Consider the following 19,113-nt stretch of genomic DNA (forward strand, 5'->3'; position numbering starts at 1 on the left):
TTTTAAGTACCACACCTGTCCTAGTGGACATCAGAAAACATGGGCTCCATTCTGCCCCCACCCTCTGCAAATGTAGCGTGAGGATGCCTATCAGCATCAGTCATCGTCTGTTATTCTCTCTGCTCCTCATATCCTTAGATTACATGGGCACTCTGCACACAAGCCTCCTCCCTATTGCTATGGTTAGAGCATCATGAGGTAGTTCCATGATAAATGCATGAAAAGCTTTTTATCACAAAGGGCCCAATCCTCAAGTTTGTGTTAAAACAAATCACATTGTAAAAATGGCACAACTTGCAGGGGTGCTAATTAGAGCTAATTATAATATCAATAATATTATTCAATATTGTTCAATATCTTCATAAATGATCTGGAGGATGGTGTGGATTGCACTCTCAGCAAATTTGCGGATGATACTAAACTGGGAGGAGTGGTAGATACGCTGGAGGGGAGGGATAGGATACAGAAGGACCTAGACAAATTGGAAGATTGGGCCAAAAGAAATCTAATGAGGTTCAATAAGGATAAGTGCAGGGTCCTGCACTTAGGATGGAAGAATCCAATGCACCGCTACAGACTAGGGACCGAATGGCTCGGCAGCAGTTCTGCGGAAAAGGACCTAGGGGTGACAGTGGACGAGAAGCTGGATATGAGTCAGCAGTGTGCCCTTGTTGCCAAGAAGGCCAATGGCATTTTGGGATGTATAAGTAGGGGCATAGCGAGCAGATCGAGGGACGTGATCGTTCCCCTCTATTCGACACTGGTGAGGCCTCATCTGGAGTACTGTGTCCAGTTTTGGGCCCCACACTACAAGAAGGATGTGGATAAATTGGAAAGAGTACAGCGAAGGGCAACAAAAATGATTAGGGGTCTAGAGCACATGACTTACGAGGAGAGGCTGAGGGAGCTGGGATTGTTTAGTCTGCAGAAGAGAAGAATGAGGGGGGATTTGATAGCTGCTTTCAACTACCTGAAAGGGGGTTTCAAAGAGGATGGCTCTAGACTGTTCTCAATGGTAGCAGATGACAGAACGAGGAGTAATGGTCTCAAGTTGCAATGGGGGAGGTTTAGATTGGATATTAGGAAAAACTTTTTCACTAAGAGGGTGGTGAAACACTGGAATGTGTTACCTAGGGAGGTGGTAGAATCTCCTTCCTTAGAGGTTTTTAAGGTCAGGCTTGACAAAGCCCTGGCTAGGATGATTTAACTGGGACTTGGTCCTGCTTTGAGCAGGGGGTTGGACTAGATGACCTTCTGGGGTCCCTTCCAACCCTGATATTCTATGATTCTATGATTCTATGATAATCTGATTGACCGACTTGTACATTTTTTAAATACTAACTAGAACGAAATCTATCTTGGCAAGATGGAAATATTGTTGCTAACTTAAGAAACTCACTGTTTTATGGAGGTGGCTGTAGTTCTCAGTTAAAGATAATTATGAAAGCAGGGTTTGCCCTAATCAGTCTTTGTGACAGGATTCCACCATAAACACTCGTATTTAAATAAAATATTTTTAAAACATTACAGTAAACTTATTTCTATCTAGGCTCAACCTTTACAAAGAGTACTGGGGAAGAAGGTTGGAGAATGAGCGGCGTTTTTTGGGGGGGGTTAGTTCTTCACTGATTGTCAATGTACACTGAGGGACAGTGGAATTCACAGAGCTGGAGAGGTGCCAGCCTTCCGAACGGAAGTCAGACAGTTGGGCCCAGAGATGGCCCACAGAGCCAAGGGTACATCTCTCCCCTCATTAGTGTTTCCTCTATAATCAGTGGGTAAAAGAGGCTCAAACACCCACAAAAATATAAAATTATCATTTCATCTGGATAAACAGTACTGGGAAGAAGTGATACCTGAGCAGAGGTGCCATCCTTCAGCTTAGACATTAAACTGAGCTCTATTTCACCTGGAAACCTATCAGTAAGGGTTCATCCCTTCTGTGGTCCGTTCCAATAGAAGGCAGCATTGTGTTAAGCTGGCAACTGCGTTGGTCTACATTACTGGTATATAAGCACAGAAGCTGTCTGTCTCCTGAGGAGCTGATCTCTTGACATATTTCCAAGGGCCAGATTCTGATATCTATACTCATGTTGGGTAGGTGTTTACTCCAGGAGTAGTCTGACTGAAGTCAATGGTGCTATTCAATTAAAGAAGGGGTAACAGAATCTGGCCCTAAAAAGAGTAAAGGATAAACCTGTCGCCCTGACCCACATTCCCTCCTCTGATAAAACGGGTTCTGATGTTTGACAATTGTTGTCATGAGTGCATGATGGCTGCGGCATTTAGCTGGAGAACTCTGCATCTGACCTATCACATTGGAAAGTAGCATACAATTCCCTAAATATGAAAGGCACTATTCAAAACCAAATTCTGTTCAATAATTAAATTTATTGCACAGATGGCATGTTTCAAATGAGACAATATATTAAAAATATTACAAAATTAATAGCCTTTTTGAATATGTTATGGCATAGTACTCTGCACCTTAAACCGATCCCATATGTCATAATCTGGGCAGCAGTGTAACACACTTCCAGTATATTTTATACATTGCTACATGTGGAATAAATTGTATAAAATACAGCAAAGTATGGAACAAATATATTGAAACTAAATTAGAGGCCTTTTTAGCCACTTGGATAACTCTAGACCAATACATTACTTGCAAATGAATATGATCCAGCACAGTTCTGCTCGGTGAAGTCACTGCCCTATTTACCCTGTTTGTCCTGCATCACAAACTCAGGGAACATGCTAAGTGGTGATGTGGGATGTGTCTAAATGTTCTTCTCTCAGACTTTAAAGTGGGAGCCAAATTCTCCCCTCAAATATGTTTGCCTCGTTCCCATTAAAGTCAATGTGAGTGGGACACTCATTTATCCTGAGGGTAAAATTTAGTCCTACAGCACTTTGGGTTGAAGTTGAATGATCACGAATCAAAAAGATTAGTTTCAAATGTGAAAAGAATTATTGAAATGGGACCCATATGTACAGAATTAGTGCACAACTATGTCTGAGAAACGTGACTCCCATGCAGACTAAATTTCCCAGCTTCCTCCTTTGACTTGCTCAATCTTCCACAAAGAATAACAGGCTATATAATGAACCCATGACCCTGCAACCAATCAAATGAAAGCTAGGTAGCTTTTTTTTTCTTTTTTTTTTTTAAAGCAGATTTAATGCTCAGGAAAAATTAGAAAATAGAACTGGGTTGAGCCTGGCACAGTAAAGGCAAGAACGGTGCACGTTTTTCCTGCAAATCTTTGCCAGCACACCTCAGTCTTGATCTTCAACATCTCCTACTCCTTTAGTTCTGGGCTTCCATGCAACCCTGTCTATGCACATCAATCCTGACCTGCAATAACCTTCCTGTTCTAGTTATGGGCCTCTCCTTACCAGAGATTGCCAACAGTGCAAAAGTGTGCCGAAATGAGCCGTGGTTTTGTGATGTCTACAAACAGGAACTATTCTGAACTGTTACTTGTGCCCTAAATTGGAATTTTAATCTAAGTCTTGCAGAGGTGAAAGTCAAGAGGAGAGAATCACTCCATTAGTTAGCTCTTCAACCAAAATAGGACCTCATTTTGATCTCACTTACACCACTGCAAATTAGGAGTAACTCCATTCAAGTGATAGAGTTACACCCCAGTAAAATCAGTCTCAATGAGATTGGTATCAGGCCTATAGTAAGCAATTAGATACACCTCCTATGAACCTTTAAATAAGTGACCTGTCTCCCTCCTAACACTAAGCCCATGCTCCAGAAATTACAAGCATAATCCTAAAAGACCGACATCTACATTTTGGGGTTCAACCCTTCTCCTATTGAGATCCATGGCAAAACAATCATATTCAATGAAAGCAGGAGTAGCCCTTGTGGAGGAACTTACATAGTGCACAACCCTGGGGAAAAAAGATTCAAAAAGCAATTTATTTATCCCTTCACTTTCTTTTATTGCTGCTTCTTAAAGACAATGGGACCTGATTTTCTGTTGTTAAAATGCTAGCAGTCTGATGTGGTAGCATTTTACACTTACTTTGCCCTAGAGTAAATGACTAGTTGCAGGATAACAGAGAATAAGACTCACTGATGTATAAATGAATACATTTCCACAACAACCTAAATTCTTCTTCTGATGGTCACTGCTGTGAAGACATAATCTTGGGTTCAAAGCATCAAAACTGGCAAAACGTCAAAAAATGGCAAAACTCCCATTGCCTTCAATGGGGCCTGGATTCTACCCCAAGTCTGTTCCCCTGGAACTGATTGTGAGTCACAAAGTCAGCATTATATTGTTACTGCAGCACCAAAAAGGAGAAAGAGAAATGATTTAAAGGAGAATAAACCTTTGCTTCTAAAAAAATATCCTTGATTATTAGCAAAGAAAATTATGAAAGATGCAGGCATTGATCAAACTAACTAGTGGTCAAGTATATTATTTTAGCATTTCTCCTCAAAATGGGAGTCCATCTTTATACCTGAATCCAATGTCTCATATAAAATCAGGATATGCTCTCTCCTCACCAGCAAATGACCTCTGCAATTCACAAAACACCGTGACAGCAAGATACGCAAAGACAAGCAGAAAAAACGTCAAGGGCTCTGCTGCTGATCTGGGTCTGTGCAATACTCAATTGCTCTAATTACTGTTCCCATAAAAATACTTGGAATCTTAGCTCACTTTCATGTGTGTAGATAGATAGATAGATAGATAGATAGATAGATAGATAGATAGATAGATAGATAGATAGATAGATAGATAGTAAAACACTGCAAAGAAATGAGATTCCTTAACTTCCAAGAAAACTAAGGAGCCTGCAGAGGACTCTGTCTGGAGGGGAAAGCATGACGGCAAGTCAAAAGATTATAGCTATTCCACTCTTACTGTTTCTGAACTCAGGGCCGCCTTTGAAACGAATATGGAAAACAAGGACTCAACAGCCTATTACAAAAGTACCAGAGCTACCCATGACAAAATTTTCCAACACAGGTGTCTATCGCTAGGCATAAAAATGGGAGATGCTGTGGGCTCAACACCTTTGAAAAATCAGGCTACCTATTTACATGTGTAAATATGGATTTCGGACAATAATTTTAAGCACTTTCCAAATAATCACGGTCCCAGTTCCCAGTTTTGACACAACATAATTTATCTGTACATGTTCTTCATTTGAAGCACTTGACTTTATCAACACTGTGTGGTACATCTACACTGCAATAAAAGGCACACAACATGGCCAGGGCCGGCCTGGGTCAGCTGACTCAGGTTTGCGGGGCTCGGGCTGTGGGGCTAACAATTGCAATGTAGATGTGCAGGCTCAGGCTGGAGCCCCGACTCTGAAATCCCACGAAGATGATGGATCTCAGAGCCCAGGCTCCAGCCCAACATCTACATTGCTATTTTCAGTCCTATGGACTGAGCCCCGTGATCCAGAGACAATTGATCTGGGCTCGGAATCTCTGGGCCACAGGTTTTTATAGCAGTGTAGATGTACCCTTAGTGACCCACACAAGCTATACTGGAATGTAGGAGCTATATTCTCTTTTTGAAGTTCATGGATAACTGCTAGTAAAGTTAACAATTACAGGACATGTGCATAACAAAGGGAAACGCAACACCTCTTTGGCCAGATTCTCCCCTATTAAAGGGGCAGGTTTGTACAGCTCCGCTATGTGATTATGTACATATTCTTCTACATTTCCCAATTATCTTACTGCCTACCTTGAAAATCAACACACCCACATTTTTTAGGCTTCATCAAATCTGCAAAAAAAGTTTGGTTACAGTCAGAAAAGCAACTATAAATATTACCTTGAAAATTCTGCCCATATCCGTTCCCTGAGTGTCTGCTGAATTTCTGAGTTTTATTTGTAAAACCAAGCTTTTATTCCCTTCACTTATAGGTCCACTATGAGGGCCAGATCCTCAGCTAGTGTAAATTGTCATAGCCCCAGTGAAGGGAATGGAGCTAGGACAATTTACACCAATTGAGGATTTGTCCCTGCATGCAGAAGAGCAAAACTAGATACTAGATACTGGAAAATTTGGACAAAAAGTCATTTGACACCCTGAAATCACAGTCTGCACTTAGGTCCTGTCCTTCTGACCCCTCCTCTCCCAGTTGGAGATGCCACTCCCATTCCAGGTACTTGGACTAATGATGGGAAGGAACTTGCTGCTTGGGGCAAGCTACTTATGTTTTAGCAAGAGAACAAGAAATGTAATGTAGGGAAAATTAGCAGCCTTTTTCTTCCCCATGATTCTACTTGAGCAATAAAGAAAGAAAGAAAATACCGAAAGGCAACATATTTATTTTTTAAAAGATGTAACATCTTGTTTTGATTTAGCTTGGATGATGGGAGACACCGAAAAGTGAGTTGCAGCCATTGGAGTATATGGTTACTGAAGCTCTGAAAAGCAGCATACTGCAATTCTATTAATCTTGCTCTGCCAATCAGCAAAACCCAATGAATCCTGCTCTGCAAATCAGCAGTTCCTACAGAAACTCTGTTTACTGACCATTTTTGAATGTATGTTTGAAGATACAAAATCTTTTATCCATCTACTACAAAAAAATTTCTGGACAGTTTGGTATGTCTTTGGGCTATCAAAAGCATGGGGTCCAATTAGTGGTATGTGGTAAATTATCCAATGAAAAGAGGCATTCACAGATCTCTGACAAGGCTGAGAATTGTTTTACTCACTGGGTCATTGATTATGTGAAAAATGAGAGAAGAAGCTGGTAAAGGGGAAAAGAAGGAGCATAACTATCAGTGGACCATGACAAGACGCAGAAAAAAAACTCCTGAAAGTCAAACAGGAAAGAGACATTGATCTCCACGCTCAGGAGCCAGGAATGGGGGAGTCTCTGCATACCTACCCATTAACAAAGTAGAGCTGTCCTCCTCTTAAAATCTTAATTCTACCCTACCAGCCACCATTCCTTTCCTCTAGGTGAACCAGAGCTCTGATCACCACACCAACCACTGCTTCCTAAACATTATGTCAAACCTCTCCAACTTCTACAGCACACTGCATTCTGCAGCAAACTGTAATGCAAGGGGAAACATCCACAAACAATTTGTTATTGAATTCAATGCAGCAAAGACCTTTTCTGAAATTTATTTTAATATTTAATTCAATACAAAGACTTCCATTCAAAAATGATTTCCATGCTGCTCCGAAATTTTGAATTTGTTGCAAATTCCAGCACAATACACTAACCCCTGCCAATGTGAAATGAATAGGTCATTTTAGTCCATTTCTTTTGCTTGGCCTATACACAGATTTTGTACAGATTTAACTATTTTGTTTTGGGTGTGGTTTTTTTTTTTGCCAATATAGTTATACGAGTAGAAGCCGTAGTTTGGATGCAGATACAGAATGATACAGGTAACTTATACCAGTTTAGCTTATTACCTTTCCCGTACAGGAACAGTTACCCAATATAAAGCATCTTTATATCTGTATAACTACATCCAGACAAGGGGGGATTGTACTACTATACCAGTGTAGTTCAAACAGTACAATTTTTGTGGGTAGACAAGCCCGAAGTATAGGAGCATCCACATCACATGTTAACTCCACAATTGGAGCTATTGTCATTAGACTGAGCAGGGAGCCTGAGGACCGAATGGGCCAAGAGAGGGAACACCTCTGACCTCCTGCGGTGAACTCTCCAGGTCCGAGGTGAGGTATATTGGGTTCAACTCCACCTGCCCAGGCTTTTCCTTTTTGGGGGGGCAGAGGATTTCAGTCTCCAGAGCTGTCAGCTGGGCATCCTTAAGACCTAGATTCATTAAAATGTAAAGAAAAGAGGATCTGCACCCAGATTACAGATGGTTACAAATCCCAGGCTAAGAGAATACAGACATCGAACAGCACAAAGGGCAACTTCAAAAATGTGCACTTCTGAAGAAAAACGTGTGAGTGTTTTGAAAGAGTCTACCATTTCTAGTGGAATCCATCATTATGCACACAGGAAATCTTGCAGAAAATTGGAGAATCTTCCACTTGCATTCTTGTGACCCAGGCAGAGCTCAGCTAGTCTAAGGGATAGCACAGTGAGGTGAAATCAGGCAGCTCAAGGAAGCAGTGTGATAGCATCACTAGAATAACTATAAATAGTGCCTTCAGGTACCCAAAGAGAAACTGATTGAACATCCCATTAAGACCTGGTGCCATAAACAACTGTTTCTCGGAGCAGCTCATTTGGAGCAGACGTTACTCTTGATTTGGGCCTGAGTAAAACACAAGAGTTGATTAAGGAGTGGCAGTGAGTGTGGCTGAACCACCAAAAGCAGTAACCCATAACATAACTGTTTGACATCGTCATGGGATCTGATCGGATCATTGCACTTGATATCAGATTAAAAAATTAAACTCCATTTGTTCAGAAGGGAGGTTGCTGAATATAGCTCAAGCGATACTATGACAAAATAACAAATATTGGCATGTGGAATAAAGAATAAATGGAGTCAGACACAATATGAAGGGCAAATATCCAAAGATGTAATAAATAATAAGAAATTTCCCAAGTGTATCAAAAGAAGCCTGTGGGAATATAAACTGTACAAAGAAGTGATGCAATAACTCAAAAACTTAAATACTGTAGCAATAAATTAGCAATACTAGATGTAGTTCACCTATCAGTTCTAAAGAAATTAAAGTCTTGAAATAGCTGAGCTATTAACAAAAACATGTAAGTTATCAGTGAAAAAAGTTACTATAGTTTGCTAGAGAAAAGGAGGGCAGCAATAGAATACCTGTTTTTCAAAAGGTGCTTAGTGTGATCTCAGGAATTCTGTAGATCACTGAACCTTACTTCAGTATCAGGAAGCATAGCAGAGAAACTCCTTGGAAATAAAATCATAAAGCCAAATAAGTATAATTTGACATGAACCAGCACAGCTCTTGAAAGAACAAGTCACACCGCTATAACCCATTAGACCTTTTCAAAGGAATTAACAAAATAGTGTCTAAAATGGAATCAGTTAATACAAAGCATTTACACTTTCACATTTTTGTAAATGAAGCTCCTCACAAAAGCTTATTGAGGCAACTTGGTCGCCATTTAGGGCTCAATGGGAATTACAAATGCTCCAGCATGTGCTCAGCCCTTCGACTGGGAAGTCTCCACCTAAGCCTTGATCCCACAATGGGCTCCATGTGGGTGGTCTCATGAGCCTGCACAGAGCTCATTACAGACCTAAGTACTTATTACTGTATTACTTTTACTTATTAAAAGCTCAGGGACTTTGTCTTTATACCTGTCTCTAAAGTGCCTAACATATACTGTTGGTGCAATACAAAAAGCATTTGTGGTGATCAACACCATCACCACAGGAAGAAAGTGAAAAGTCCTCTTATGGATTAAAAACTAAAGTAAAATTAATGGCCTGTTCTGAATGTGGAAAGTGATTACTCCTAGGCTGCCCTTGGGATAAGAATCAAGACTGGCATGGTTCGATATACAGCATTTATTAGAAAACTGGAAAAGCAGGTGAATGTTGAGGTGGCAGAGTTTGCTATGAACAGAATGAACACAATTAAGGTTACTCAAGATTAGAGACCATTTTGAGAGAAGATTGCTCCCCCTCCATTGCACATCATAATAAGAAGGGACCACGGCTTGGGCCTGGAAGCACAGAAAGAGCAGACTGGGGCAACACAACATGCTCTCCTGCCCCTAAGCTCACAGAGGTCTCTTCTTACTAACAATGTGCAGAAGGCATCTCCTTATAATCATCCAGGAATGCTGTCAACCAGAACTGCAGCAGAGCTGGAGAGCAGCAATCTGACAAGGCAAACACCCCTGGGACTTCCACTGGATTTGGAGTGGATTTCCCTCATCCAAAGAGAAGAGCAATTAAAACTATTAGAGACATATAGATGATTCAGAGTAAGAAATCATCCAAATATTTAGAGGTACTTCGTTTGGGAAAAGAACAGTATGAGGAAATATTTTAGAGGTATAGAAAGTAACAGGTAGTGGAGAATGTTTTGGAAGTGGTGTTTTTTGCCCATTCCTATTATTAAAGGAAAGGGGTCACGCAATAAAATTAAAAGTTAACAGAAGAAAACAAAACTCAAAGAACATTTTTAATGTGCAATTTACTATCAAGCTGTGAAACTCCCTGATACAAGGCAGCAAAACTCCTCCATTCCTGACTTGGCTGCAAACTAGTAGTGGGTGAGATGATTCTACATTGTTTAAATGCACAGATATACATATATATTTTGTAAACCACTATGGGGGCTTAAACTTACATTATCTCAATGTAAGACATAATTATTATATTAACTTTGTAAGAGTCTAAAGTTATATGAACAAAAATGGTGCCTGTAGTTATACCGACTAGGACAACAATAACAAAGGCTGTCTGACAAACCTCATGCTTCAGAGCATAATATAGGAGAAGAGACATGTTGCACCACCAACATCGACCTCTCAGTCAATTAAACAAAGCTGATTGTTTCTAAAGAGGCTCCAATCATAGGCTCCTTACCCAGAAGATTGATGCAGGAAAGCAAAAATAAGAGGACCTATAGGCAGTGAGAGATGGACGTGAAAGGCAGAGGAAACAGATATCTTCAGTGCAGAACTCTTTTGAGGGAAATAATAGACAATATACTGTAGGCCAACTAAGGGAAAGCTAATCCGTGGCAATGAGCCAATGAATGACAACTTGCTGCATGATGCCATGGTCAGCCTACTACCAGATAACATAGTTAATTGGATCTGTAGTTCATCTCTCAAGAGTACCACACACAGGGCACTACAATTCAAAATCTAATGAGACAGGCAGAGCTGGCCAGAAGGTTCCTGCCCTCAACATTCTCAAGTGGAGAGCAAGTTTCTAGGAAAGCCTGGCACTGCTGTGTGCTGGAAGAGAAGAGCCAGCGGGGTTAACATACATGGAAAAATGTCTCCTTGGCTTTTATGTTTTCTTCTGTACTAGAAATAACCTCACATTATAGAGCTGGTCATGTATTTTTGGCAGCAGGAGGAGCACTGAGGGCGTGTTGGGAGCGGACAGGATCTCCAGGGCAGGAGAAGGGCATTGCAAATAAGCAACCAGCATCTTCCTGTTATACTTTTAGATGGAAAGTTTAATTTTAGCAACAAACCAATACCGTCAAACTTGCCAAAGGCCTCTTTGCTCATTCCTGGGGTTGCCAGCAAAGAGGTACTAGAAGCTATGATGCGAGTTGCTTCGATACAAAGCCAAAATTAAATAACCAATCGTAGAAAGACAGCAAAGGTTAAATAATGAGGCAGAAGAGAAAAGGGGGAACATTTGTCCTGAAAAAGGGTGATCTGCCTTCTGCTTACCAGTCCATCACAGTTGCTGATAGCGACAGTGGCACCCTGCATGCCTGAGACGTCCCCAGTGAAGAGACACTCCTGCTGGAGGGGCTCTCGGAATAGCTCTTGAAAATCTTCCTGCCATTCAGCAGAGGCTCCAGGTGGCACAAGTCGACGGTTGGGCTTCAGGCGAAGATGCAGTTCTTTCCCAAAGACCGTGACATTGAAGTATAACAAGCGATTTCCAGCTCTGCCTTGGTGCAGTGGCTCATCCATGGTGCTGCGGGCCACCCTGTGCCGAGCAGAGGGTGGGGTGGAAGGATGGCTGGCTTCAGGACTGCCTGCTGCCACTAAGCCAGATACCATGTGCGAGAGAAATCGTCCCTGGCAATCTGTACTGAAGGGCACAATCACACCATACTCACTTAGCTTTCCAGACAGGAGGTGCTCTAGTGGAAATAAATACAGATAGAAAGACTTCAATACATTCAAAGCAAAGAGCAATCCTTTGTAAATGTGTTATGAAAAGTATTTCCTCCACAGTACTGTATGTTAATTTCCATAAGCATCAGGAATTTCGTAGCCATTTCGACACTGGATTTTCTTGTTAAATTAGATAAACATGTTTAAGCCAATAAACTTTCTCCCCTCCTATAAACTCCAGTTTATTCTGTGTCTACTTTGTATTTTTAAATTAGCAGGCATATCAAATGTAGCAGAATAAAGTCATCCTGACATACACTTATGCCCCTTGCATACCTAACTAACACCAAGCATTCTAACTATTTATTGTTCAGCTTCCAGCTAACATTACTTCTCAAAAATAAGGAATCCCATTCAAATAAAACTATATCAGCATCAATTTAGAAGTGTTTGCTATGGACCCCCAGTAGGCTACATAACTTCTTTTTGCAATTTCCTATCACAATCAACACAGCACAGTTCCAGCCAGTTACATAAAAATACACCTGTCAAAACAGCCTAAAACACCCCTATCGCCTAAATCAGAGAAGGCAAAAAATAACCAGCGGGACATGCAGACAAACAGAAATTACAAGCATAGGAGTCTAACATTTTCAAGTCAAATATAGAAATGTATCTTTTTAATTGGCATGTTATTGCACAGATTTGATAAACCACACACCCACACTAAGTAAATTTAGCATGACAAAAATAACATGGGACACTGAAAGGTAACCTGTGCTTTCAATGAGACTGATGACTGAATTCCAAGCCTGCACTCTAACTTTTTAGGCAATTATATTTTCCCATGCACACTTAAATGCCAACTGAAATTGCTTTGCAAATCTGACAGAAGGCCTGGCACTTGTAATAGCAAGGGTGGTGATTTCAGTCTGAGCCTTTGATTGCCGCTCCCTGCCCCCCATCCCATCTTGAGAGTGTAAATAAGACTTAGGTAAGGAGTGGGGGTTATGTAAAGAAAGTATGTTTCTCCACTTACTGGCAATATGGAAAAATGGTAAATTCCCACCAGTTTCAATAACTGAAAGCCTAAAACCAGTTCAAAGGCAGGGGAGATGGATGGATGGACGGATGAACGCATAGAGAGAGAGATTCCCACTGGAGCCAGGCGAAAAGTAAAGGAAATTAAACTCTTAATATGACACTAGTTTTCCCCTCTGGCCAACTCCCTTCTGTGAGCGCCCATCGCAGCCCTGCTGGCAAGGCTCCCGTGAATCTCCCTTTCTCGTTCCGATCTCACGGATTTCAGTGATGTCTGGCTGCTTTGGGTTCAAAAGCAAAACCACCTCGATCCGTGAGCGAAGGGAACTCTCCTACCTTCGGGCTTTGCTGCCTTCGCTGTAGCAAACCAGTAGCTGAGAGGAAACAAGCAAGACAGCATCACACAGAGATAATCCATTGGGCGCTAGCGAAGCCTCTTCTGGCGGCTCAAGGGACAAGCTCTCCAAGGGAGATGGAGTGAAGTTTCTTCCCCTCGGCTTCCTGCTGCTCCTCCGGGAAGCCGGGCGGCGAAAGGGGCTGGGGGGAGCTCAGCAAGGCGCCCTCCTCTTGGAGCGCTGCAGACTGTCCGCGGCAGAGGCGCACGCAGAGCAGGAGCCGGTGCTGCTGCTCCCCGCCGCACGGTGCACAAGCTGGACAAGCCCCCCCCCCCCCCCGCATCTGGCAATGCAATGTGGGGCGGAGGGAGGAGGCGCTGGCTGGGAGGGGGCCCGGGAGGCTGCCGCCGCCGCTCGACGCGAGGCTGGTGCCAGCTGGGGGGGGGGGGAGGGGGGGTCCGCGCAGTGACGCCGGCGTTGTGAGTGTCAGGCCGGCGGCAGAGGCCGGGGGAGGTGGGGGGCAGCGAGGGCCTCTCCTGGGGGAGGCACAGGCCGGCGCGGAGGGGAGGTCCCTTGCACGTGGCGCTTTCGGCATGGCTACAGCTGCCCTTAGCAAGCAGAGTGCAGATGGAGACTCGGGGGGAGCCCCACGTTAGGGCTGCTAGCCGGCGGCTGCTCCCCTGCTCTTGGCGCGAAGACCTGCCCCTCTGCTCCACCGCGTGGATCGTGACCGCATTTTGCCGCCCTGACCCACAGCGGTCTTGCTGGTGGGGCCCTGTTACGGGGGCAGCCCGAGGTGCAAGGTCTTCAGCAAACAACAAAAGATGGGGACAAATGGGAGACAATCCAGAGGAGAGTAACAATGATAAAAACTTTAGAAAACTCAACATGTTTAGTCTTGAGAAAAAGAAGGCTGAGGGGGAGCCGCCTAACACTCTTCAAATCTGTTAAGGGCCCTTACAGGGAGGACGGGGATCAATTGTGCTCCATGTCCACTGAGGGTAGGACAAGAAGTCATGGGTTTAATCCGCAGCAAGGGAGATTGAGGTTAAATATTAGTGAAAACTTTCTGACTCTAAGGATAGTTAAACTCTGGAATAGGCTTCCAAGGGAGGTTGCGGAATCCTCGGCATGGGAGGATTTTATGAACCAGTTGGACAAACATCTGTCAGGGAGGGTATAGGGTTACTTGGTCCCACCTCAGCAAAGGAGGTTAGACTCAATGACATCTCAAGGTGCCTTCCAACCCTACATTTCTATAATTCTGTGAGGGATTGAGAAAAAGGGGTGTCCCTGTGGAAGCTCGAGGAGTGGATCTAGTGAGCTACTTCTGGTTTTCCACCCTGACTTTGGGTCTTCCTCTATACTGAAGCTAGGCAATGACAACTGTTTCCCTTTTTCTTCTCTGTAGAGGGATGGCCCGAGGCCAGCAAGGAAAATCCCTCATCTGATGCACTGAGTTCAGGAATCCAGATTTCATTAAATGGCCACTAAGTGGATGTCCGCTTTGCAAATCACACCCCCACTCACTTTAACACAAAACAGACCTCCCACCTGGGACAAAAGTATTTTTTCTTTCTTATGGTTGCCAGTCCACAGTTTTAGCCAAAAAGAACTTTTGCTGATATGATAGTGTAACACTCGCTTATACAATCAAAGCAATTTGTTGAAACACTGCAAGTACCATTTCCAGTACACACACAAAGGATGGAACTTCCTGCTAACCCCCACCCCCACCCCAACCCCCCAATCAAATACAACAACATAACACAATTTAACACTAAGATATAGCACCATCTATTGGTGCAGCTGCCTTTTGCACTAATCATTACATTATGCTTGAAAATTGAATAAGAACCCAAAGAAAAATGGCAAAATTGATAAAAGAATTAGAAAAATGCAAAGAAAAAATTAAGGTCCCAATACAGCAATGCACTTAAGCACATGCTTTACTTTAAGCATGTCAGCAGCCCCATTGAGTTCAATGGATCTTTTACAGAAAAAAAAAATCACAGAAGCTTTGTGAGCATTAGCACCATTTGGATAACAACAGAGAAGTGTGTAGCTGAAGTGCATAAGGACTGATTTGTTTGCCTATTCAGCCGGTGGTTTGCCAGCATCTAACTCTTTACTTTGTGAAGTGCTTTTGATTCAGCCTGTATGAAAGGAGGTGCAGAAATGAAAATATTAGTGATATACCTATATATGGTGCAGAGAGAATGCCGCACACTAAGAATTCATAACACTCTAAACAAAGACACAGAAGTCGAAGCCCCATCGTGATTCTTCACAACTGCCTTTTAAAATCATTTACAATTTTAATTTCATTTCAATACTGGTCTGTGCACATTAATCCATTCTGGCAAGATTGTGTCATACCAAAGGTGGATCCTGATCAAATAAGCCCCAGGGGCTAGGCCAAACCAAATGATTTTAATCCCTTAAAAAGCAGCTTATGCCTCAAGAGAAACTTTGAAAAAGATTTTGTTTAGTAACAGTGGTGTTTACTTTTCATAATTCCCTCTTTTTTATTATTTGGGACATTTGAATAAGACTAGGATCTTGTTTCTTCAAATTACATCTCCTGCTGCATATTCCTCACCGGAAGCCATAAGACTTCTTTCATCTCATTATTTTCACATCCGCTGAATGGAGAATTCTGTCTGCAGGTGAGAGGTATGCAGCAGGAATGGAAGTTATCCTAAGGACCTCTGTTCCCATATACCTAACCTTACCACTAGTGATAAAAATGAGAGAAGAGAAATACAAACAACACTAGCAGAATGGCTTTTAATTACATCTATGCGTAAATTGCCCAAGAGGCATCAGTGGCTCTTTAAGAATAAGAGTTATGGAGATAGCTTTTTGCCTTGTTTTGCTTTATAAACTTTAAGTTGTGATTAGAACTTTAAGATAAGTTGTCATTCTCATCAGTCTAGCGTGGGTAGAAACAGGAAAAAAAAGTTCCAATATTCCTTGCCAAACAAGAATGAGAATGACAAAGCTTAAAAATATAAATGTCACGAACTAGCAGAAACTATCAGACAATCAGACCTAGCCTTTCTCAGGGCTTATTCACACACTCTTGTGGGCAAGAAGAGAAAGCAGGAAAAAAAGGGGGAAGAAGTAGCGCAACAGAGATCCTAGAGAAGTAGTAAGTCCATTACTTCCATTGAAACTTTTCAGACTAACCCAGAACAAATATTCTCCTTAACATTAAACAGCATTTCAACAAATTCTAATATAATACTCATCAAATATGTTCACTGTAAAGATCCCCATCAGGAAACTGGCACCATATGATTACAACACAGGTGATGTCTATATCCATCTAGAACACAGGCCCACTAATGGCTTACAGTCCTGCTTGTGAACCTCAGTTAGTGTTCCATGTATTAGAGACCTATAACAAATAAATAAATATGAAAATATTATAATCCTATTCATAAGGGTTGTCATGAATATTTACTAGGACTGTCGATTAGTCACAGTTAACTCATGCAATTAACTCAAAAAAATTAATCATGATTAATTGCAGTTTTAATCGCACTGTTAAACAATAGAATACCAATTGAAATGTTTTAAATATTTTCTCTGTTTTACTACATTTTCAAATATATTGATTTCAATTACAACACAGAATGCAAAATGTACAGTGCTCACTTTATATTATTTTATTACAAATTTTTGCCCTATAAAAATGATAAAATAAATAGTATTTTTCAATTCACCTTATACAAGTAACGGAGTGCAATCTCTTTATTGTGAAAGCACAACTTACAAATGTAGATTTTTTGTTACATAACTGCACTCAAAAACAAAACCACGTAAAACTTTAGAGTCTACAAGTCAACTCAGTCCTACTTTTTGTTCAGCCAATCGAAAAGAGAAAAAAGTTTGTTTACATTTACAGGAGATAATGTTGCCCACTTATTTACAATGCCACCTGAAAGTGAGAACAGGTGTTCACATGGCACTTAAGTACTCTGCAATGCTGGCTACAAATGTGCCAGATATGCTAAATATTCATGTACCATCCAAAATCTGAGAGGGACCAGGTGTGAAGCATGGTTTCAGAAGTCTTCAAAGAGCAACACTGCAATGCAGAAACTACAGCTCCCAAACCACAAAAAAAGAAAATCAACCTTCTGCTGATGACATCCGACTCAGATGATGAAAATGAACATGCGTCGGTCCACACTGCTTTGGATTATTATTGAGTGGAACCTGTCATCAGCATGTACTCATGTCCTCTGGAATGGTGGTTGAAGCATGAAGGGACATATGAATCTTTAGCACATCTGACACGTAAATATCTTGCGACGCCAGCTAAAACAGTGCCATGTGAACACCTGTTCTCACTTTCAGGTGACATTGTAAACAAGAAGCAAACAACATTATCTCCTGCAAACGTAAACAAACTTATTTGTCTGAGCAATTGGCTGAACAAGAAGTAGGACTGAGTGGATTTGTAGGATCTAAAATTTTACATTGTTTTATTTTTGAATACAGTTATTTTTTGTACATAAGTCTACATTTGTAAGTGCAACTTTCATGTTAAAGAGATTGCACTACAGTACTTCTATTAAGTGAATTAAAAAAATACTATTTCTTTTATCATTTTTACAATGCAAATATTTATAATAAAAAATAAAGTGAGCACTGTACACTTTGTATTCTGTGTTGTAACTGAAATCAATATATTTGAAAATGTGGAAAACATCAAAAAATATGTATATAAATGGTATTCTATTAACAGCACGATTAACCATGATTAGTTTTTTAATCATGCAATTAATCACAACTATTTTTTAATTGCACAATTTATCGCAAATAATATTTTAATCGCTTGACAGCCCTAATATTTACAACATCCGAAAACTTTAGATCTTACAAAATACAGGAGTACAACAAATAGTGCCATGATCTTGCGCAATGCCCTAGGTGAAAAAATATAAGAATGGCCATGCTGGGTCAGAACAATGGTCCATCTAGCCCAGCATCCTGTCTTCCAGCAGTAGCCAATGCCAGATACTTCAGAGGGAATGAACAGAACAGGCAATTATCAAGTTATTCATTCCCTGTTGGCCACTCCCAGCTTCTGACAGTTAGAGGCTTAGGACACCCAGAGCATGGGGTTGCATCCCTGACCAGCTTGGCTAATAGCCATTGATGGACATCTCATCCAGGAACTTCTCTAATTTGTTTTTGAACCCAGTTATACTTTTGGCCTTCACAACATTTCCCTGCCAACGAGTTCCACAGGTTGATTGTGTGTTGTGTGAAAAAGTACTTCCTTTGTTTGGTTTAAACCTGCTGGGTATTAATTTCATTGGGTGACCCTGGTTCTTGTGTTATGTCAAGGAGTAAATAGTACTTCCTTATCACTTTCTCCACACCATTTATGATTGTATAGACCTCTGTCATATCGCCCCTTATTCATCTCTTTTCCAAGATGAAAAGTCCCACTCTTTAAGTGTGGGCATACCAGGGATTAAATGCTGTCTTACTATATACGCCTTTCCTAATTGTTCCTGCCATTCTCTTCGCTTTTTTAGCTGCCGCTGCACACTGAGCATATGTTTTCATAGAATTATCCATGACTCCAAAATCTCTTTCTTGAGTAGTAACAGCTAATTTAGATCCCATCATTTTGTATGTAAAGTTAGAATTATGTTTTCAACTGTGCATTACCTTGCATTTATCAACACTGAACTTCATCTGCGATTTTCTTGACCAGTCACCCAGTTTTGTGAGATCCCTTTGTAATGCTTCACCGTCTGTTTTGGACTTAACTATCTTGGGTAATTTTGTATCATCTGCAAACTTTTCCAAGTAGGTTGACCAGATGTCCCAATTTTATAGGGACAGTCCCAATATTTGGGGCTTTTTCTTAAATAGGCTCCTATTACCCCCCACTCTCTGTCCCAATTTTTCACACTTGCTCTCTGGTCACCCTATTTCCAAGTTACTGTTGACCCTTTTTCCCAGATCATTTATG

General features: G+C 41.3%; 1 protein-coding gene across 1 annotated transcript in view; it reads right to left on the reverse strand.

The window, feature by feature from the left end:
* The window catches only part of ADAMTS14 (ADAM metallopeptidase with thrombospondin type 1 motif 14), a 105,787-nt gene extending 92,366 nt beyond the window's left edge, over window positions 1-13,421 (reverse strand). The window contains exons 1-2 of the mRNA XM_043519121.1: window positions 13,114-13,421; window positions 11,341-11,762 (exon numbers count right to left, since the gene is read on the reverse strand). Of these exons, the coding sequence (XP_043375056.1) occupies window positions 11,341-11,762; window positions 13,114-13,195 (504 nt within the window). The 5' untranslated portion in view covers window positions 13,196-13,421. The remainder of the gene's footprint in view (window positions 1-11,340; window positions 11,763-13,113) is intronic.
* Between the last annotated feature and the right edge of the window lie 5,692 nt (window positions 13,422-19,113).

The sequence above is a fragment of the Dermochelys coriacea genome, chromosome 7 (genome assembly GCF_009764565.3).
Source record: "Dermochelys coriacea isolate rDerCor1 chromosome 7, rDerCor1.pri.v4, whole genome shotgun sequence".
Classification (NCBI taxonomy): Eukaryota; Metazoa; Chordata; order Testudines; family Dermochelyidae; genus Dermochelys; species Dermochelys coriacea.